Source organism: Thalassophryne amazonica, chromosome 3 (genome assembly GCF_902500255.1).
Source record: "Thalassophryne amazonica chromosome 3, fThaAma1.1, whole genome shotgun sequence".
NCBI classification, from domain to species: Eukaryota; Metazoa; Chordata; class Actinopteri; order Batrachoidiformes; family Batrachoididae; genus Thalassophryne; species Thalassophryne amazonica.
This window is the reverse complement of record NC_047105.1, coordinates 76,275,820-76,298,929: the sequence shown is the minus strand read 5'-3', so window position 1 is coordinate 76,298,929 and position 23,110 is coordinate 76,275,820. Positions and strand designations below refer to the sequence as shown.

The 23,110-nt window shown below is 39.1% G+C and overlaps 1 protein-coding gene across 2 annotated transcripts in view; it reads right to left on the bottom strand.

Moving 5' to 3' along the window:
* Nucleotides 1-1,381: 1,381 nt before the first annotated feature.
* inavab (innate immunity activator b) overlaps nt 1,382-23,110 on the bottom strand; it is a 77,533-nt gene continuing 55,804 nt past the window's right edge. For both annotated transcript variants that reach the window (XM_034166846.1, XM_034166845.1), the window contains exons 3-10: nt 15,935-16,068; nt 14,150-14,272; nt 13,807-14,035; nt 13,617-13,670; nt 13,098-13,404; nt 4,479-4,634; nt 3,621-4,332; nt 1,382-1,999 (exon numbers count right to left, since the gene is read on the bottom strand). In XM_034166846.1, the coding sequence (XP_034022737.1) occupies nt 1,904-1,999; nt 3,621-4,332; nt 4,479-4,634; nt 13,098-13,404; nt 13,617-13,670; nt 13,807-14,035; nt 14,150-14,272; nt 15,935-16,068 (1,811 nt within the window). In that variant the 3' untranslated portion in view covers nt 1,382-1,903. The remainder of the gene's footprint in view (nt 2,000-3,620; nt 4,333-4,478; nt 4,635-13,097; nt 13,405-13,616; nt 13,671-13,806; nt 14,036-14,149; nt 14,273-15,934; nt 16,069-23,110) is intronic.

The window sequence follows — 23,110 nt, the reverse complement described above, 5'->3', positions numbered from 1 at the left end:
CAGTACTCTTCATCAATCTGGCTCCAACTTTCTATGATTGCTGTTGCCAGATCAGCTTTGCAGGTTGGAGCCTTGTCATGGACCATTTTCTTCAACTTCCACCAAAGATTTTCAATTGGATTAAGATCCGGACTATTTGCAGGCCATGACATTGACCCTATGTGTCTTTTTGCAAGGAATGTTTTCACAGTTTTTGCTCTATGGCAAGATGCATTATCATCTTGAAAAATGATTTCATCATCCCCAAACATCCTTTCAATTGATGGAATAAGAAAAGTGTCCAAAATATCAATGTAAACTTGTGCATTTATTGATGATGTAATGACAGCCATCTCCCCAGTGCCTTTACCTGACATGTAGCCCCATATCATCAATGACTGTGGAAATTTACATGTTCTCTTCAGGCAGTCATCTTTATAAATCTGATTGGAACGGCACCAAACAAAAGTTCCAGCATCATCACCTTGCCCAATGCAGATTCGAGATTCATCACTGAATATGACTTTCATCCAGTCATCCACAGTCCACGATTGCTTTTTCCTTAGCCCATTGTAACCTTGTTTTTTTCTGTTTAGGTGTTAATGATGGCTTTCGTTAGCTTTTCTGTATGTAAATCCCATTTCCTTTAGGCGGTTTCTTACAGTTCGGTCACAGACGTTGACTCCAGTTTCCTCCCATTCGTTCCTCATTTGTTTTGTTGTGCATTTTTGATTTTTGAGACATATTGCTTTAAGTTTTCTGTCTTGACGCTTTGATGTCTTCCTTGGTCTACCAGTATGTTTGCCTTTAACAACCTTCCCATGTTGTTTGTATTTGGTCCAGAGTTTAGACACAGCTGACTGTGAACAACCAACATCTTTTGCAACATTGCGTGATGATTTACCCTCTTTTAAGAGTTTGATAATCCTCTCCTTTGTTTCAATTGACATTTCTCGTGTTGGAGCCATGATTCATGTCAGTCCACTTGGTGCAACAGCTCTCCAAGGTGTGATCACTCCATTTTAGATGCAGACTAACGAGCAGATCTGATTTGATGCAGGTGTTATTTTTGGGGATGAAAATTTACATGGTGATTAAAAAAGTAACCGTTACTGTCTGCCACGATTTTTTTTCCTGATTTCTTATAGTGTTTCTTAAAGCCAGAAAGTTGCCATTTGAAATGACTTTAGTTTTGTGTCATGTCTGTGATCTGCTTTTTTTCTACAAAATTAAACAACTGAATGAACATCCTCCGAGGTCGGTGATTCCATAATTTTTGCCAGGGGTTGTATATAGCGCTTTTGCCATCTGCATCAGACTCTCAAAGCGCTTTACAAATAATGCCTCACATTCACCCCGATGTCAGGGTGCTGCCATACAAGGCGCTCACTACACACCGGAACCAGTGGAGGATTAAAGACCTTGCCCAAGGGCCTTAGTGATTTTCCAGTCAGGCTAGGATTTGAACTGAGGATCTTCTGGTCTCAAGCCCAACGCTTTAACCACTAGATCATGTGCGGCTGCTGTCCTGCCTGGCCAGCAAGACTTTGTCGGCCTCCTCCACCAGGGCACGGCAGTCCGTGTCAATTTAAAGTTTTTAATTCACCTAAGAGGCAAGTCTTTTGGATGTGGGAGAAAGCCGGAGCACCCGGAGGGAACCCAGACAAACATAGGGAGAACATGCAAACTCCACACAGAAAGGCCACAGGTGGGAAGTGAACCCATGACCTTCTTGCTGTGAGGCAACAGTGCTAACCACTAATCCACTGTGCTGTCATAAGAACAATAATAATAATCATAAAAATAATCCAAATCCATGTACTGAAAAATTCACTAGTGAGCTAGTTCATATGTTCCTGTCCTGTACACTTAAATTTATTTGTTCACTTATTTAACATCAGTTGGAGCTCCAAGTCCCATCTTTTCACACTTCACTTACAATTACAGAACTGTCTTCAGCAGTAGCCCAGTGCTCCAATGAGTCATCTGAAGACCTTTCCAAAGCCCTTCTTTGGATAACCTGCAAGTTAGCAATGGCAAAAAAGAGGCACTTTCAGAACACAGATTTGTTTAGTTTTGAAGACTTTTCATTACAGTAACAGGATAAATAAAATTTATAAGCAGGAGATTTGTCCTGAAGGTCCAGCAGTGTTCCCGCCAACTTGGTACTAGAAGGTCACATATTTGGCCACTCACTTATATTTGAATCCTTCTAGATCTGACACAGAAACAGTATGCTAAGGTCTTCAGAACTTGCATAAGAGGGTTGAGTAGTTATTGAACTGAATTGAAGAAGATTTACTTTGAACATAACAAAAGAAAAAATACATCAGACAACATAAAATTAAAATTAGTTCAAAACGGAGTGAGAAGAAGTCAAAACTTATCTAATCCCACCCCTTCTCCCTGTATAATGATTTACATATCAATCCATGTTTCCTTAAAAATATCATTGACAATCATAATAATAATAGCAACAACTAATAATAACAATAATAATGATACAATGATACAATTATAGAAAAAAGACAGACATAAGGAACCCAACAAAACAAAACACAACAGAAAAGATAGACCCAACTAACAATGAACATAAATAAATCCATAAACAAATATAGAAATAAATAATAAGTTTCCCTTGAACACCTAGTAACTCTCACACTTCATCCCTGTATCCCATGAAAACACATTCCTTATATTTTGTTTTGAACTGTTAAATGTTTAAAAAAGTTACACGGTAAAGGGCTATCTGTTGTGTCACAGATTTGACCCCCCCAAAAAAGTGGTCCAAAGTCAGTTATATCTCAAATATCTCTGTTCTATGAAGATTTGGTGTTGAGTAATCATTGGTGTGGGGGGTGGGGGGGTGGGGTGGGGGGTGGGACGCGTATAAAGACACATGCAACGATGACCAGATACACACAGTTGGAATCCATCACTCTGCATTGTGATGACAGGAGCTAATTAGTGATCATAATGTTGTCCAGTAAGTAACATTACACACATAGCTGATTGTTGAGCATTTACTTTTTTCAACAACACTGTGATTATTGAGTTCTTCAACCTACAATGAAATAGAGCGGTTTATTGTCACATTTGCATTCAACATTTCTGTGTTAATGTGGAAAAACAAAGTAAAAAACTAAAACACTTGAGATCTGTGGGGAATCTCACAAAACAATACCCCCACTCTGCCGTACTAGTCGCTTGCATGTACTACATTCATTCATTTTTTAAATCCACTTACTCTAATCAAGAGTCATAGGGGGAGAGGGGCTAGAGCCCATCTCAGCAGTCATAGGGTGAGAGGGGTGGGTACACTCTGGACAGGATGCCAGCCTATCGTAGGGCCACATATAGACTGACAAACTCATTCACACTTACAACAAATTTAATTTTCCAGTCCACCTAACCTGCACGCGTTTGGAAGTAGGAGGAAGCCAGAGCACCCGAAGGGAACCCTTGGCCACACATCCCTATTTCACAATTACCATCTTTTTAACTACTACTTACTCCTGTTTTTTTTCCTGCAATCCCAGCCTCACCCACTGAGTAGGTATAAAAAATTAATAGATTGTAAAATCTATGTATCTATTGATTAAGCTTAACTATGTCAGTAACCTTGAAGACAATCTGTTTACCTGTTGATGGTACTTCTGGTTTAGGTGGCAGGCTGACTCCCAATTTGGTGAGTTTTTGACACTGATTGCTCCTTGTCTGTCAAGAGAATGGGATCTGGGTCCTCTCCGCTGACTGCGACGGTGCCACGACTTCAGCTGCTCATTCACCACTTGTCGTGGAAGACCATTAGCGCGGTAGTGTGGATGGTCCCACTTGGCTGGAGAGGGTGGACGTCTGACATCAGGAGGTAACAGCTTTTGTGCTCTCTGAATGGGTACAGCAGCCTCTTGATGCCAATAGCCATATCTGTTTGAAGTACCAGGACTCCGTTGACCATAATAGCTCCGTGTAATGTCTGCATCACATGGGTATCCCATTTCTTCATTGTAATAAACGCGGGGAAAACTGGGGCTTGACTGGTGCTGAGGATTATGGTAAAATCCAGAATGTAAGAAGGCTGGGGGTCCACAGATACCAACTGGGCTTGAGCGCAGGAATGCAGCTGGGTATTGTTTGGGTGAATCACATGGCACATCTTGACATGGTGAGCTGCTGTAAGATGCAAATGAGTGTTCAGAATTACTATCTTCAGAGCTAGCATGGCTTCCATAATTCACCATCATGGCAGGATTTTCATTTAAGGTTATTGAGTACTCCGTCAATCGCCTTCTTGGTCCTCTGCTGTGACGGCGTTCCTTTTGCGTGTCAAATGAAGATTCTGGGTTCGATACCCTGCGCCAATACATGCAAAAATGACACACAACCCATACATTAACAATGTTACTCAGAAGACATGTACAAACACTCAAAATATTTAATTTCATACATTACATTTACAAAGACATGAGACACACTCGATGAAATTGAGGTGAAGCTACCTGAGGGAGAGGTGTCTGTGCACACGGATCTCAGGCGTAGAGGGGGTGCTGTCTGACTGGGATTGGCAAAGTCTCAAATGGGAAAGTTGCTCTGGCAGAGCTGCATGTCCTAAACACTTCTCCAGTGGTGGCAACAATTGCATTTTGACCGGAGTGCTAGACACATATAATGGTAGATGAGAATTATGAGTATTTCCTATGCACAAGTACCAAACGAAATATAAATCTTTCTGTCACATTAGCCTGATCATGATTGTAAATGAAAAAATGTTAACTTTGCATCTACACAGCACATTCTGTTTAAGTTTAGTAGATGCTGTTCACATTTAAACCTAGTATTTCTAAAATAACATATGTGACACAAGTACCAAAGACAACCTACAATAATGAAATAATCTGACATGTTTAGCCGCATGTTCTCCCTGAATTGCTGGCTGTCTAAGTGGTGTCCAAAAAAAATGAGGTGGGCTTCATAGATAATTGGCAAAGCTTCTGGGGAAAACCTGGTCTTGTTAGGAGAGACGGCATCCATCCCACTTTGGATGGAGCAGCTCTCATTTCTAGAAATCTGGCCAATTTTATTAAATCCTCCAAACCGTGACTATCCAGGGTTGGGACCAGGAAGCAGAGTTGTTGTCTTACACACCTCTCTGCAGCTTCTCTCCCCCTGCCATCCCCTCATTACCCCATCCCCACAAAGACGGTGCCTGCTCCCAGACCACCAATAACCAGCAAAAATTTATTTAAGCATAAAAATTCAAAAAGAAAAAATAATATAGCACCTTCAACTGCACCACAGACTAAAACAGTTAAATGTGGTCTATTAAACATTAGGTCTCTCTCTTCTAAGTCCCTGTTAGTAAATGATATAATAATTGATCAACATATTGATTTATTCTGCCTTACAGAAACCTGGTTACAGCAGGATGAATATGTTAGTTTAAATGAGTCAACACCCCCGAGTCACACTAACTGCCAGAACGCTCGCAGCACGGGCCGAGGCGGAGGATTAGCAGCAATCTTCCACTCCAGCTTATTAATTAATCAAAAACCCAGACAGAGCTTTAATTCATTTGAAAGCTTGACTCTTAGTCTTGTCCATCCAAATTGGAAGTCCCAAAAACCGGTTTTATTTGTTGTTACCTATCGTCCTCCTGGTCGTTACTGTGAGTTTCTCTGTGAATTTTCGGACCTTTTGTCTGACTTAGTGCTTAGCTCAGATAAGATAATTATAGTGGGCGATTTTAACATCCACACAGATGCTGAGAATGACAGCCTCAACACTGCATTTAATCTATTGTTAGACTCGATTGGCTTTGCTCAAAATGTAAATGAGTCCACCCACCACTTTAATCATACCTTAGATCTGTTCTGACTTATGGTATGGAAATTGAAGACTTAACAGTATTCCCTGAAAACCCCCTTCTGTCTGATCATTTCTTAATAACATTTACATTTACTCTGATGGACTACCCAGCAGTGGGGAATAAGTTTCATTACAGTAGAAGTCTTTCAGAAAGCGCTGTAACTAGGTTTAAGGATATGATTCCTTCTTTATGTTCTCCAATGCCATATACCAACACAGGGCAGAGTAGCTACCTAAACTCTGTGAGTGAGATAGATTATCTCGTCAATAGTTTTATATCCTCTTTGAGGACAACTTTGGATGCTGTAGCTCCTCTGAAAAAGAGAGCCTTAAATCAGAAGTGCCTGACTCCGTGGTATAACTCACAAACTCGCAGCTTAAAGCAGATAACCCGTAAGTTGGAGAGGAAATGGCGTCTCACTAATTTAGATGATCTTCACTTAGCCTGGAAAAAGAGTCTGTTGCTCTATAAAAAAGCCCTCCGTAAAGCTAGGACATCTTACTACTCATCACTAATTGAAAGGAAAATAGAAACAACCCCAGGTTTCTTTCAGCACTGTAGCCAGGCTGACAAAGAGTCAGAGCTCTATTGAGCTGAGTATTCTTTAATTTTAACTAGTAATGACTTCATGACTTTCTTTGGCTAATAAAATTTTAACTATTAGAGAAAAAATTACTCATAACCATCCAAAGACATATCGTTCTCTTTGGCTGCTTTCAGTGATGCCGGTATTTGGTTAGACTCTTTCTCTCCGATTGTTCTGTCTGAGTTATTTTCATTAGTTACTTCCTCCAAACCATCAACATGTCTATTAGACCCGATTCCTACCAGGCTGCTCAAGGAAGCCCTACCATTAATTAATGCTTCGATCTTAAATATGATCATTCTATCTTTATTAGTTGGCTATGTACCACAGGCTTTTAAGGTGGCAGTAATTAAACCATTACTTAAAAAGCCATCACTTGACCCAGCTATCTTAGCTAATTATAGGCCAATCTCCAACCTTCCTTTTCTCTCAAAAATTCTTGAAAGGGTAGTTGTAAAATAGCTAACTGATCATCTGCAGAGGAATGGTCTATTTGAAGAGTTTCAGTCAGGGTTTAGAATTCATCATAGTACAGAAACAGCATTAGTGAAGGTTACAAATGATCTTCTTATGGCCTCAGACAGTGGGCTCATCTCTGTGCTTGTTCTGTTAGACCTCAGTGCTGCTTTTGATACTGTTGACCATAAAATTTTATTACAGAGATTAGAGCATGCCGTAGGTATTAAAGGCACTGCACTGCGGTGGTTTGAATCATATTTATCTAATACATTACAATTTGTTCATGTAAATGGGGAATCTTCTTCACAGACTAAGGTTAATTATGGAGTTCCACAAGGTTCTGTGCTAGGACCAATTTTATTCACTTTATACATGCTTCCCTTAGGTAGTATTATTAGACAGCATTGTTTAAATTTTCATTGTTACGCAGATGATACCCAGCTTTATCTATCCATGAAGCCAGAGGACACACACCAATTAGCTAAACTGCAGGATTGTCTTACAGACATAAAGACATGGATGACCTCTAATTTCCTGCTTTTAAACTCAGATAAAACTGAAGTTATTGTACTTGGCCCCACAAATCTTAGAAACATGGTGTCTAACAAGATCCTTACTCTGGATGGCATTACCCTGACCTCTAGTAATACTGTGAGAAATCTTGGAGTCATCTTTTGATCAGGATATGTCATTCAATGCGCATATTAAACAAATATGTAGGACTGCTTTTTTGCATTTGCGCAATATCTCTAAAATTAGAAAGGTCTTGTCTCAGAGTGATGCTGAAAAACTAATTCATGCATTTAATTTCCTCTAGGCTGGACTATTGTAATTCATTATTATCAGGTTGTCCTAAAGTTCCCTGAAAAGCCTTCAGTTAATTCAAAATGCTGCAGCTAGAGTACTGACAGGGACTAGAAGGAGAGAGCATATTTCACCCATATTGGCTTCTCTTCATTGGCCTCCTGTTAATTCTAGAATAGAATTTAAAATTCTTCTTCTTACTTATAAGGTTTTGAATAATCAGGTCCCATCTTATCTTAGGGACCTCATATTACCATATCACCCCAATAGAGCGCTTCGCTCTCAGACTGCAGGCTTACTTGTAGTTCCTAGGGTTTGTAAGAGTAGAATGGGAGGCAGAGCCTTCAGTTTTCAGGCTCCTCTCCTCTAGAACCAGCTCCCAATTCGGATCAGGGAGACAGACACCCTCTCTACTTTTAAGATTAGGCTTAAAACTTTCCTTTTTGCTAAAGCTTATAGTTAGGGCTGGATCAGGTGACCCTGAACCATCCCTTAGTTATGCTGCTATAGACTTAGACTGCTGGGGGGTTCCCATGATGCACTGAGTGTTTCTTTCTCTTTTTGCTCTGTATGCACCACTCTGCATTTAATCATTAGTGATTGATCTCTGCTCCCCTCCACAGCATGTATTTTTCCTGGTTCTCTCCCTCAGCCCCAACCAGTCCCAGCAGAAGACTGCCCCTCCCTGAGCCTGGTTCTGCTGGAGGTTTCTTCCTGTTAAAAGGGAGTTTTTCCTTCCCACTGTCGCAAGTGCTTGCTCACAGGGGGTCGTTTTGACCGTTGGGGTTTTTCCGTAATTATTGTATGGCTTTGCCTTACAATATAAAGCGCCTTGGGGCAACTGTTTGTTGTGATTTGGCGCTATATAAAAAAAATTGATTTGATTTGATCTGTGTTCACCTTTACAGATAGAAGAAAAAAAAAAACATCCCTATGAAATATCAAGTTAATTCAATGACATGGAGGAAAGCATGGAGTTTGAAAATTATCCTAAAATACTTCTGTACTGAAATGTGGAAGTGCTTGTACATGCTCATAACACAGATCCATTGCACTGTCACGTTATCATGGGTTAGTTTATACAACCCCTGGCAAAAATTATGGAATCACCGGCCTCGGAGGATGTTCATTCAGTTGTTTAATTTTGTAGGAAAAAAGCAGATCACAGACATGACACAAAACTAAAGTCATTTCAAATGGCAACTTTCTGGCTTTAAGAAACACTATAAGAAATCAGGAAAAAAAATTGTGGCAGTCAGTAACGGTTACTTTTTTAGACCAAGCAGAGGGAAAAAAAAAAAAAATGGAATCACTCAATTCTGAGGAATAAATTATGGAATCACCCTGTAAATTTTCATCCCCAAAACTAACACCTGCATCAAATCAGATCTGCTCGTTAGTCTGCATCTAAAAAAGGAGTGATCACACCTTGGAGAGCTGTTGCACTAAGTGGACTGACATGAATCATGGCTCCAACACGAGAGATGTCAGTTGAAACAAAGGAGAGGATTATCAGACTCTTAAAAGAGGGTAAATCATCACGCAATGTTGCAAAAGATGTTGGTTGTTCACAGTCAGCTGTGTCTAAACTCTGGACCAAATACAAACAACATGGGAAGGTTGTTAAAGGCAAACATACTGGTAGACCAAGGAAGACATCAAAGCGTCAAGACAGAAAACTTAAAGCAATATGTCTCAAAAATCAAAAATGCACAACAAAACAAATGAGGAACGAATGGGAGGAAACTGGAGTCAACGTCTGTGACCGAACTGTAAGAAACCGCCTAAAGGAAATGGGATTTACATACAGAAAAGCTAAACGAAAGCCATCATTAACACCTAAACAGAAAAAAACAAGGTTACAATGGGCTAAGGAAAAGCAATTGTGGACTGTGGATGACTGGATGAAAGTCATATTCAGTGATGAATCTCGAATCTGCATTGGGCAAGGTGATGATGCTGGAACTTTTGTTTGGTGCAGTTCCAATGAGATTTATAAAGATGACTGCCTGAAGAGAACATGTAAATTTCCACAGTCATTGATGATATGGGGCTGCATGTCAGGTAAAAGCACTGGGGAGATGGCTGTCATTACATCATCAATAAATGCACAAGTTTACGTTGATATTTTGGACACTTTTCTTATCCCATCAATTGAAAGGATGTTGGGGATGATGAAATCATTTTCAAGATGATAATGCATCTTGCCATAGAGCAAAAACTGTGAAAACATTCCTTGCAAAAAGACACAGAGTCAATGTCATGGCCTGCAAATAGTCCGGATCTTAATCCAATTGAAAATCTTTGGTGGAAGTTGAAGAAAATGGTCCATGACAAGGCTCCAACCTGCAAAGCTGATCTGGCAACAGCAATCATAGAAAGTTGGAGCCAGATTGATGAAGAGTACTGTTTGTCACTCATTAAGTCCATGCCTCAGAGACTGCAAGCTGTTATAAAAGCCAGAGGTGGTGCAACAAAATACTAGTGATGTATTGGAGCGTTCTTTTGTTTTTCATGATTCCATAATTTTTTCTTCAGAACTGAGTGATTCCATATTTTTTTCCCTCTGCTTGGTCTAAAAAGTAACCGTTACTGACTGCCACAATTTTTTTTCCTGATTTCTTATAGTGTTTCTTAAAGCCAGAAAGTTGCCATTTGAAATGACTAGTTTTGTGCCATGTCTGTGATCTGCTGTTTTTCTACAAAATTATACAACTGAATGAACATCCTCTGAGGCCGGTGATTCCATAATTTTTGCCAGGGGTTGTATTAGTGCCTTTTTTTGTGGTGCTCTACCCATTTACACCATTTAAACAGAAGGTGGCAGTGTTGTGTATTTTATGTAGAAAACTACAATTCACAATGGGAAAAGACCATACGATTTTGACAGAAAATGATTTTTGGGATAGACAAAACATAATTTATATAGCAGAAATAATGTAAGAAATTAAGAAAGTTGTTTTCAATCAGTTCCATGTTCTTGGAGAAGTTTTATTGGAGGTGTTATCCTCACTGCTTGTTTTCTATATCCTCACACACACACACACACACACACACACACACACACACACACACACACACGCTTTTGGTTAATTTGCAGATATTGTCATTTGGGTTCACAGTGGCAAAATTCATTCAAGAAAATGTTATAGGCCCATTTTTATTCCCATGCTACTCTAGTCCTGTATTGTTTCTGGGTCACGCAAAGATGACAATTGTGTACAGAAACACTTTTTGACACACTAACATGCAACCCCACATTGTAACAGTGAATTATCACTGTTGCACAATGGCCTTAATACCTGACAAAATAGTGAAAACTGAGAAAATTAATATTTACCTGAAGCATGAAGAAATGCAAATGAATTTCAGCACTCAAAAATGAGATGTTATGCTAACAGTAGTGATAGCAAAATCAAATCTCCAAATTAATCATGGGCATGTTGTGGGAATAACAAACTCAAACAATCAGAACATAATTTGTCATCCCCTTTAAGACACTGCTTAGGGTACACTCAGAAATAAAAGGTTTTCGAGGGCGTACTAGGTGTGCATCATTAAAATAAGGCGCAGCTGTTTCAGCTGGAATTTGACAGGGCCCTCATACTCGTATGTACGCAAATTCCTGAACGAATTGAAGTACATAGCCTGCAGGTTCACAGAGACCTGTCACCTGCAGTATTTATAAAGGCAAGATAAAAGTAAGATAAGACCTCTTCACTTTGACTCTAAGTGAAAATGCGCTGTAGTGTGCTCTAACACAAAGGGAGTGAGTGTGTTTCCTCTTTTATGTTAAGGCTGGAGTGTGTGATTAGAGTCTGTAACGCATTTTTGTATCAAAGCTCAAGTTACTATATATCTTAATAATGTATTATTCATTTCAAACAATCTTTAGCCCGGACCTCTATGAAAACCGAAACTAATTATTTATCTGATCTCCAGACAGCCTCAGCCATGGCCTGTCACACAAGAAAAGCTGCATATTAGTTTTTACTTTTACTTTAAGTTTTGTTTTCAGTTCAGATGGTTTAATGTACTAATGTGCATCCCTACAGAAACAAGCATAGTGCAGGCAAACTGTGAGCTCAACCATCTGGGCCATTAATCCTTGTCCATCTGATGATTTCTTTTGTCCAAACTGCATCAATTATTATTAAATATGCTGGTCAGTACACATTTATTTGTTCAGTCCTTATGTTACACACCACAAGCTGAGGCCTTACTGCATTAATCTACTGTTCACTTCTCCACATTGCTGTGGGTCAAGTATAAGGTCTGAAACACACAGCAAGCATCAAGCTTGCGTTACGGCAGTGTTAGAAGATTAGATAGAACTTTATTGATCCCTTGGGAAGACTCCCTCAGGGAAAAGGAGGAAAACTGTGTTGTTTCATCTCGGTATTCATGTTAACAGATCAAACCTTGCAGACAGTGATGATGCCTGTCTGCAAGGTACACGTCCCACAAGCGTGTGTTGCATTGTGTGAAATGCTCTTCTCTGGAGAACAGACCCGGCACCCCCCATGTGCCGGGTCCCCCCATTTCTATTTAGCTGCAGCATGCAGCTAAATAGAAATAAAAACACTCTGACAACATCCCGGCAACATTAAATCATTAACACCTTTTACAGGACTTTCTCTGACTGGGAAAGAAATCACACCCATGAAAAGACAAACAGAATTAAAAAAAAAAAAAAAATCTTTTTGAGTGACTGAAAAAAGTCATAACTGCTGTCTGGATACAAGAACTCACTTTCTTATCTTTCCAGCCAGAGCTCCAAATGGAGCTCCACTTGGAGCTCTGTGACTTAAGCTCTGAATTACAAACAATATCTAAAAGGACAAAGTTGATGTTGAGTCAACATGTACTTAATATGCCCATTAGTTTATATCAGCCACTGACTACAGCAGGTGATTTCACTTATGAACTCATCCCACCATCCTACGAACAAAAGAGGCTGCCCGAGCTGCATCTGCTGCCCCCTAGTGGGTAAAAACTTGCATCTCATCCAGGTAACTAGTCAACACACAAACCAATCTGCTCTTTGACAAAATGATGGGAACACAACCTTGAACATTTGTTGGTGATTAGTTTATCAATAAACTTGCCGTTTTTATCTTTTCCTTCATGTATGATAAGTCTTTTGCACCTCCTTTGAGCTGCCGGTTCTTCGCAATTTTGTTTGTGTGTGTCCCCACCTAAGAGGATACATGACTCTGGTCCACACAACACAGCAGCTGCTGGACCATGGTAATGCACCTTAATGGCGAATGCTATTCATCAGAAAATGGGAATAAGAGACAGAACTGTGTGGCAAGTTTGTCAAGATGACACTGATGTGTAAGAGTACAGTAGGACAAGCTGAAAATTTGAAATTACCCCCCAACAACTAGTCTTTCTTACCTTGTCTTGCTAGAGGAGCGGGACTTTTTGCTCTTCTCATAAGGCTGGTCGAGACTAGACTCTGACCATGGGGAGTGCTGAATGGGAGGAGGGTCATATATAGGACTAGAAGTCAAATTCAGTGGAGTCTCAAATACTGAATGATGAGACTGGGTTGGAGTGAGCAGCAATGTTTGTGGCACCACAGATGGAGACATGTAGGAGCCGTCTAAGGAGGAGATGGAGGACTCTAAAGCTGGCTGGGTAGCCTCTGTCTCTCCTGGACAGCGAACCATTGAGGATGGTTGTGATGACTGGCTTGTCGCATCTAAAGAAAAACACAAATTATGTTGTTCAAAGTACAGACTTAGTTTATTTAAACCAATGATGTATTTTCTTTCAATATTACGTAATTCTTGAGATTTCATATTTTATTACATAAAAGCAGTGTGGCATCAGACTCTTTCAAGATACTTAGTGGACTGTGCAGATACTGTATGTTACATGTCCACCTGACAGATAGCGGGTAAGTCCAGTTACCTTCATCTTGCACTGCAGAATCTGATAGAGAGCTGTCATCAGAAGTACACAGATCTGAAAAGCAAAAATAATCATTTAGATTTATGTGTGGAATTAATTTGGTACAAAGGATTGTTAAAAAAAACAGTTCCATATAGGTCATAAAAAGGACTTAAACTCATTTTTTTAGTTTGGGAAAGGCTCCTCTGACCTTGTGCAATATTCAAAGCAGGGAGTGGTGAGGACCGGCCGTGTTCCAGCCGCAACTGGAAAGCCATTTCTTGTAGGCGTTTCAGTTTCTTTTCTTCTTGCTTACACTGCTGTACTCGACTCTTTTTAACAGCCTTACTTAGGTGAGCTTCTTCACAGAGCTTGCGTGCTGCTTCGTATATCTTCATCTGAAGTGCCAGCTCAGTATCCACCAAACTCATTTCAGTCTCCTGTAAAGGTTATTGCCACAAATTAAGTATATTTGGATTGCTGTTTGTGTGTCTTGAAATTATGGCCTGAGGTGCACTGTTATAATAAAAGACACTGAGTTTTACATTCTGTACCTCTGTTCCTCGAGGGATGCTCAGTTTATCCAGTTTAAATGCAGCACCAATGCGTCTTCGTACTACTGGAGGCTTTTCTCCTGGCAATAGAGGGTAATCTTCAGACAGTCGGCCTATCAACTCCTAAATGGCGCAAAATAAAGATAAAAACATATCAGCAAGGCAACTGCATGGAAAATAAGAACAAAAATAAATCAAGAAAGATGATCAAATGATTTTATCAGTTAATGAGGGTGAACGAATGACGTGATCTTTAAAAACAAATTAATCCCTTCATTCTATTTGTTCAAATAAACACACACTTTCCTGCAGACAGTTTATTCTGCAGCAGGTCTAAGTTATGTACAAGTATCTTGTTCAGATCTCTTTACATGTTCAGACATACACTGTAGTTTGTAGTGAGTCTCTTGCACAATTCTGTTTTCCCAGCAATTTTATTTTGCAACACATTCTTTGAGTCTCGCTTTCACACTCTATCCAGTATCCATGCATATGCAACCCAAAACATAACAAGGCAAACATGGCTACTGATAATGGATAACAGATTTACGACACTGTGACTCTGAATCACTTTTAGTCAGTCACCTCCACAGACGGATAAAATACCAGACCAAAAAAACAAACAAACAAAAAAGTGTGGTCTATAATCTGGCTTCATCACTGAAAAAAGGGAGAGGCATTGTGCGTCCCATTAGCACACCTAAGCATGTCCTAACAGGAGAGCCAAGCCCAAGTGTCAAAAGAAAAGAATGATCAGATTTGGGATTTCACCTTAGGGCACATACACAAGCCACAGATACTTGCACAGCTGAGTAAGTGTGTCCAGTTTTGAAAATAAATTACCGTACTGTAGTTATGTGGTGTCTTTTTTGCACTTGCAAGTAAAAAGCAGGTTGTAGAAAAGATTTTAAAACTGTCACTGTGACAGCATACTGTCTATTTAGTTTCGCTACATAACGTATTGTAAATATATCTCAGAAGTAGATATAAGTATGTAGAAAATGTCTCAAAATCACATGTCCACCATATAAACATTTTCAAATTATCTGCAACAGTGTGGACGTGCCTCAGCGTGCCTTAGAAAAGTCCCCTTAAAAAGCTTCATCTGTCATCCTGCCGTAATGTGTGTCATCAAACATCTTGAGAGGAACGGCCCCACCTACTTTATCCTAAGGTCCTGCGTAATATGCAAGACTAGACTTATGGTGAGAATGTTTTGTAACCATCTGCCTAATGATATGACAATTATCTTACGTTTTGTTTGCTGAGGTCTGTTGAAACCTTCATGAATTTAGATCATCGGGATTATGTGTCTCATTTGTTCTGTGGCAACTTAATAGTAAGCTTAAGAGTCTTTGCAATCATTAGAACAGCAGCTACTCTGGTAAGATTATCACATGTAAATTGGATTAAGGTGAGTACGGTGCATCCGGAAAGTATTCACAGCGCTTAACTCTTTCCACATTTTGTTATGTTACAGCCTTATTCCAAAATGGATGAAATAAATTTTTTGCCTCAAAAGTCTACACACAATACCCCATAATGACAATGTGAATTTTTTTAGATTTATGCAAATTTGTAAAACAAACAAAAAAACAATACCCCTAATGACAATGCGAAAAAGTTTTTTAATAAATTTTTGCAAATTTATTAAAAATAAAAAATAAAGAAATCACATTAATTTAGATCATCGGGATTATGTGTCTCATTTTCTCTGTGGCACGTTTCCAAACTCTGTACTCTGTCTTTATTAGCTTTAGTGTGGCGGGTTCGGATTTTACTCACAGCTTCACGGATACAAAGTTTCTTCAGCTCCAATATGCAGAGCTCTAACCGGTCCTGGAGTGACTGATGCTTGAGCTTCATAGCCCTCGTGTGTGTTGTCACATCCTTCATATGAATCGTCGGGCTGTCAGAACCTGCACCACAAAGAAACAAACAAATTCATCTGAGATTAAATGGATGAAATGAGTTTCCTAAATATATTTCTTCGCTACTCAATAAATCACAGTGAGAGGCGATAAAGTACAACCCCTGGCAATAATTATGGAATCACCGGCCTCAGAGGATGTTCATTCAGTTGTTTAATTTTGTAGGAAAAAAGCAGATCACAGACATGACACAAAACTAAAGTCATTTCAAATGGCAACTTTCTGGCTTTAAGAAACACTAAGAAATCAGGAAAAATAATTGTGGCAGTCAGTAACGGTTACTTTTTTAGACCAAGCAGAGGGAAAAAAATATGGACTCACTCAATTCTGAGGAATAAATTATGGAATCACCCTGTAAATTTTCATCCCCAAAACTAACACCTGCATCAAATCAGATCTCTTTGTTAGTCTGCATCTAAAAAGGAGTGATCACACCTTGGAGAGCTGTTGCACCAAGTGGACTGACATGAATCATGGCTCCAACATGAGAGATGTCAACTGAAACAAAGGACAGGATTATCAAACTCTTAAAAGAGGGTAAATCATCACGCAATGTTGCAAAAGATGTTGGTTGTTCACAGTCAGCTGTGTCTAAACTCTGGACCAAATACAAACAACATGGGAAGGTTGTTAAAGGCAAACATACTGGTAGACCAAGGAAGACATCAAAGCATCAAGACAGAAAACTTAAAGCAATATGTCTCAAAAATCGAAAATGCACAACAAAACAAATGAGGAACGAATGGGAGGAAACTGGAGTCAACGTCTGTGACCAAACTGTAAGAAACCGCCTAAAGGAAATGGAATTTACATACAGAAAAGCTAAACGAAAGCCATCATTAACACTTAAACAGAAAAAAACAAGGTTACAATGGGCTAAGGAAAAGCAATCGTGGACTGTGGATGACTGGATGAAAGTCATATTCAGTGATGAATCTCGAATCTGCATTGGGCAAGGTGATGATGCTGGAACTTTTGTTTGGTGCCGTTCCAATCAGATTTATAAAGATGACTGCCTGAAGAGAACATGTAAATTTCCACAGTCATTGATGATATGGGGCTGCATGTCAGGTAAAGGCACTGGGGAGATGGCTGTCATTACATCATCAATAAATGCACAAGTTTACATTGATATTTTGGACACTTTTCTTATCCCATCAATTGAAAGGATGTTTGGGGATGATGAAATCATTTTTCAAGATGATAATGCATCTTGCCATAGAGCAAAAACTGTGAAAACATTCCTTGCAAAAAGACACATAGGGTCAATGTCATGGCCTGCAAATAGTCCGGATCTTAATCCAATTGAAAATCTTTGGTGGAAGTTGAAGAAAATGGTCCATGACAAGGCTCCAACCTGCAAAGCTGATCTGGCAACAGCAATCAGAGAAAGTTGGAGCCAGACTGATGAAGAGTACTGTTTGTCACTCATTAAGTCCATGCCTCAGAGACTGCAAGCTGTTATAAAAGCCAGAGGTGGTACAACAAAATATTAGTGATGTGTTGGAGCGTTCTTTTGTTTTTCATGATTCCATAATTTTTTCCTCAGAATTGAGTGATTCCATATTTTTTTCCCTCTGCTTGCTCTAAAAAAGTAACCGTTACTGACTGCCACAATTTTTTTTCCTGATTTCTTATAGTGTTTCTTAAAGCCAGAAAGTTGCCATTTGAAATGACTTTAGTTTTGTGTCATGTCTGTGATCTGCTTTTTTTCTACAAAATTAAACAACTGAATGAACATCCTCCAAGGCCGGTGATTCCATAATTTTTGCCAGGGGTTGTATATGCAATTTAAAAAAGTTCTATTAGCTTCTCCCTTTTGCATTTGGGGTCTGATATGGATCTGCAAACTGATTTAGCACACATTTTACACCAGTTTCCCTCCCATCCTGGCACAACTCTACATTACCTGGAAAATGAGCAGGGGTGGTTTTGAACCAGGGACCTCGCACTATGGATACAAGCACACTAACCGCTAACATCATCATGCTACAAAAAAACAAAATGTAAAACTGAACCAAAGATATGCAGTAAAACAATTTACCCGAAAGATATACTATAAAGATAAGCAAGCAAATGAGGGGAGCAATTACTTCTTTCTTGATCACATAAATTCCTTTAAAGAATAACTGATAATTTATTTTAAAAAAGACAAGAAACTGGTGTGGTTACAGCACAGTCACAGGACTACACAGTCACACAGCTGGCAACTAAATTTTATATACTGCAGTGCAGTAGAGCTGCAACTAACAATTATATTTTTAATTGATGAATTTGTTGATTATTTTTCAAATAATCAAGATAATTCTTTTTTATGAGCGTATAGATGATTTTCGGATTGGATAATTACAGTTTGATTAATTTACCAGTAAATCATAACCAGAAATTCAACCAATATCATTCAGCCTTGAATGAAATATATTTATTTTACTTTTTTTTTTTTTTTATCCCGATATATAAAGGATATAAAGAGCCAAACATTGAAAAGGCTTTCATGGGGGAGAAAAAGAGACAAATTTTCTCAAAGTCCAAAAGTCTTCAAGTCTCTTGTTTTTTTTCCACAACCCAGACATTCAGTTTAATGTCAGACAGAGGTTAAAAAAATAGTAAAGACACTAGAAAATATTCACATTTAATAACTGATTAATTGATTAGTTGAAGCACTACAGTACAGCAAAATTAATTAATTGAACTTGAACTTATTTGAACTTATTTATAATAAGTGATTAATTGGTGATGATTGCATCTTTTCTCAGTTATGATGAATGAGTATCTGCACAGCTGTGTTTCACACAATCAAAATGAGCAATAAATATCATCTTGATGATGTTTATTCAGTTTTGGCTCAGTGGTACTACTCAGTGGAGGATGCTTTATGCTGCTTTTAAAATGTGCTGTATTATATTAAAAAATGAAAACATTAAAAGGTAAAATGTAAATGTTGTGTGGTTTGCTTTGCCATCTCTGATGTTCCTTAATACTTTTTTGTTCCTTTCTTTGTACCAATAAGTTCCATTGTTATCCAGCTTCCTCGCCTTAACAGCAGTTATTAAACGTCATGACTGGTTTAAATATTAACCTTAATTAGTCTAGAGCAACCACATGCTACCACAGAGTACAACATACAGACTTATTTATACTGCTATTACTGGATCTTAGTTTTGTTCAAAGTTCCTTATGTGTGGCAGGATCTGTGTCACCGTGAACAGCATGTGAGTGTTAAACTGGCGCTGTCTGTAACCTTGGTGACTAATGACGAGGATTATTCTCAGCACTATGGGAGTGGCTTCAGGCAACAAGCACTGAGTTCCACATGCCTTTAGAGATTATTAACAGACTCCCTGCAGGTGCTGACAAACATTTTAGGTGCAACAGGAAAGAAGTGTGACAGGACTACAATAGGGACAGAATTCCTCTTCCAAGACTGACAATTCCACTATTACTTGCAGACTGGCACTTTGTCTTTGTGCAAAGCAGAATCACATGGTTCAATTATGGCACAAGGAATGTCAGAAAGCACACAACAAATTAGGACCCACAACATGGTGCAATAAAATGAAAATCCTACAATAATCAATTGTAAAATTTTGCTTGAGTAAAATACTGTGGAAAAAATCTGAATAGCAATTTCAGGACTTCCTTTAAAGAAGTCATATTCCTTGCTGGTAAATATAGAAGGGCACAATATAATTCTGGGTAATATATATGCTCCAAATATTGGGGACCCTAATTTTTTTCTGCATTTAAAGAACATTATTTTGGAGTTTGGTGATTTCCCTGTTATTCTAGGTGGGGACTTTAATCAAGTCCTAGATGTCTTTTTGGATAGATCTGGAAAATATGTTCCTAAAGCTAATAAAACACAGGCATTTATAAAGGCTTTGTGTAAAGATGGAGGTCTTCATGATTTATGGTGACTGTTAAATCCCTCCGCCCGAGACTATACCTTTTTTTCTAGTAGGCATAATGTTTTCACCCGTATACGAGGGCTGTCCATAAAGTATAGGTCCTTTTTATTTTTTTCAAAAACTATATGGATTTCATTCATATGTTTTTACGTCAGACATGCTTGAACCCTCGTGCGCATGCGTGAGTTTTTCCACGCCTGTCGGTGACGTCATTCGCCTGTGAGCACTCCTTGTGGGAGGAGTCGTCCAGCCCCTCGTCGGAATTCCTTTGTCTGAGAAGTTGCTGAGAGACTGGCGCTTTGTTTGATCAAACTTTTTTCTAAACCTGTGAGACACATCGAAGTGGACACGGTTCGAAAAATTAAGCTGGTTTTCAGTGAAAATTTTAACGGCTGATGAGAGATTTTGAGGTGATACTGTCGCTTTAAGGACTTCCCACGGAGCGAGACGTCGTGCAGCGCTCTCAGGCGGCGTCATCAGCCTGTTTCAAGCTAAAAACCTCCACATTTCAGGCTCTATTGATCCAGGACGTCATGAGAGAACAGAGAAGTTTCAGAAGAAGTCGGTTTCAGCATTTTATCCGGATATTCCACTGTTAAAGGAGATTTTTTTAATGAAAGACATGCGGACGGGTCCGCGCGTCGGGACGCAGCCGACGCGGTGCGGCGGCACAGGAAAAACACCTCTGTTGGAAGCCTTAAGGACAAGTTGGAACATGTCCAGCTGTTAAACAATTTCTCATATACTCACTCCACTGAAAGCCATCAAAAGCTGCCTGGATTTTACAAATGGTTATCAACACGGAGGTGTTTTTCCTGTGCCGCTGCACCGCGCCGGCTGCGTCCCGACGCGCGGACCCGTCCGCACGTCTTTCATTAAAAAAATCTCCTTTAACAGTGGAATATCCGGATAAAATGCTGAAACCGACTTCTTCTGAAACTTCTCTGTTCTCTCACGACGTCCTGGATCAATAGAGCCTGAAATGTGGAGGTTTTCAGCTTGAAACAGGCTGATGACGGCGCCTGAGAGCGCTGAGCGACGTCTCGCACCGTGGGAAGTCCTTAAAGCGTCAGTATCACCTCAAAATCTCTCATCAGCTGTTAAAATTTTCACTGAAAACCAGCTTAATTTTTCGAACCATGTCCACTTCGATGTGTCTCACAGGTTTAGAAAAAATTTTGATCAAACAAAGCGCCAGTCTCTCAGCAACTTCTCAGACAAAGGAATTCAGACGAGGGGCTGGACGACTCCTCCCACAAGGAGTGCTCACAGGCGAATGACGTCACCGACAGGTGTGGAAAAACTCACGCATGCGCACGAGGGTTCAAGCATGTCTGACGTTAAAACATATGAATGAAATCCATATAGTTTTTGAAAAAAATAAAAAGGACCTATACTTTATGGACAGACCTCGTAGATTACCTTTTGATTTCTCATTCATTGGTAGGAAAAGTAGTGAATTGTAATATTGGCACAATTGCATTAACTGATCATGCTCCAACTGAGCTTGCTTTTCAATGGGGAGCCCCAAAAGATAAATCTATGGGGTGGAGAATGAATACTAGTATCCTCCACAATGAACTTTTTTGCTCAAAGCTCAAAAATGACATACAACAATTTTTTTGAAGCAAATAATGGAACTGCAAAACAGAGCTCAGTGTGGGACGCATTCAAAGCCTATGTCAGGGGCATATTAATACAACAATCATCTCTAGTTAAAGAACAAGACCAAATTAAAATTTCAAAGTTAGAAGATGACTTAAAAAAGTTTGAAAAAGATTATAGAGACAACCCTAGCTCACCCACACTAGCTGCGCTGGTAAAAGCTAAATACGAGCTGAATACGATTACATCAAAAAAAAAGTTGAATACTCTCTTTACAGAATGAAACAAAAATGGAATGAATCCGTCGACAAAGCTAGCAAACTACTGGCCAGCCAACTTAAAGCACGGCAAGCTTCCTGCCAAATTAGTGCTGTTAAAAATAAGCAAGGCAAAATAATCACAAATCACAAAGAAATTAATATGGTTTTTAAAGTTTTCTATAAAAACCTCTACACTGAAGAAGGCTGTTTTTCAATACATGAAGCAGAGGAATTCTTCGGTCGACTTTATCTCCCCAAAATCTCTGAAGATCTGGCTAAAAATCTGGAACAACCCATAAATCTGGAAGAATTAAAGAAAACTCTAAATAGTTCTCCCAACGGAAAGACCCCTGGTATTGACGGGATACCAAATGAATTTTATAAAAGATCTGAATCAGAACTTTGTCCGGACCTTTTAAATGTATTCAACTCTGCCATCTCTTCTTAAAAACTACCCTCTTCGATGTCTGAATCATTAATCACCCTCTTACCCAAGAAGGGGAAAGATCATTTGGAATGTGGCAGTTATAGGCCCATTAGTCTTTTGTGCTGTGACGCAAAATTTTTCACAAAAATCTTCGCAATTAGAATCAATAAGGTAATATCTGAAATAATACACTCTGACCAGGTGGGGTTTGTCAGGGGTAGGTCTTCCTCTGATAGCTTGAGATGTTTATTACATCCGGTCTGGAAAGCACAAGACTCAGCTGACCTTATTGCAGCTTTGTCACTGGATGCCAAGAAGGCATTTGACAGGGTTAGCTGGAGCTATTTATATTTTACACTAAATAAATTTGGATTTGATAAAATTCTTCAAGACATTATTAAAATGATTTATACAAATTCTAAAGCAGTAGTAACAACTAACGGGTTGAGATCCTCTGTATTCTCCCTGGAGCGTGGGACTAAACAGTTATAATGCATACGCGGAAAGTGTGGTTGCAGCTTAATAAAAGAAAAAAAATGTCCCCTTTCCTCGTTGGCTCAGCGTCAATTTGGAAAAATCTGATGCTTATGATAGGAGGGAAGACTGTATTCTGGGGACAGTGGTTTAATAAAGGAATTCGTCAGATAGAACATGTTTTTTATGAGAATAAATTTAAGACTTTTGAAGATCTTCAATTAACTTACGGCCTCTGCAACAAAGAATTTTGGCAGTATAGCCAGCTGAAGGACTGCCTGACAAAACTAACGACATCTTTCTCTACTATTCCTTCTAAATCACTGGTACAATCTAAATTTCAAAAATTGCATAGT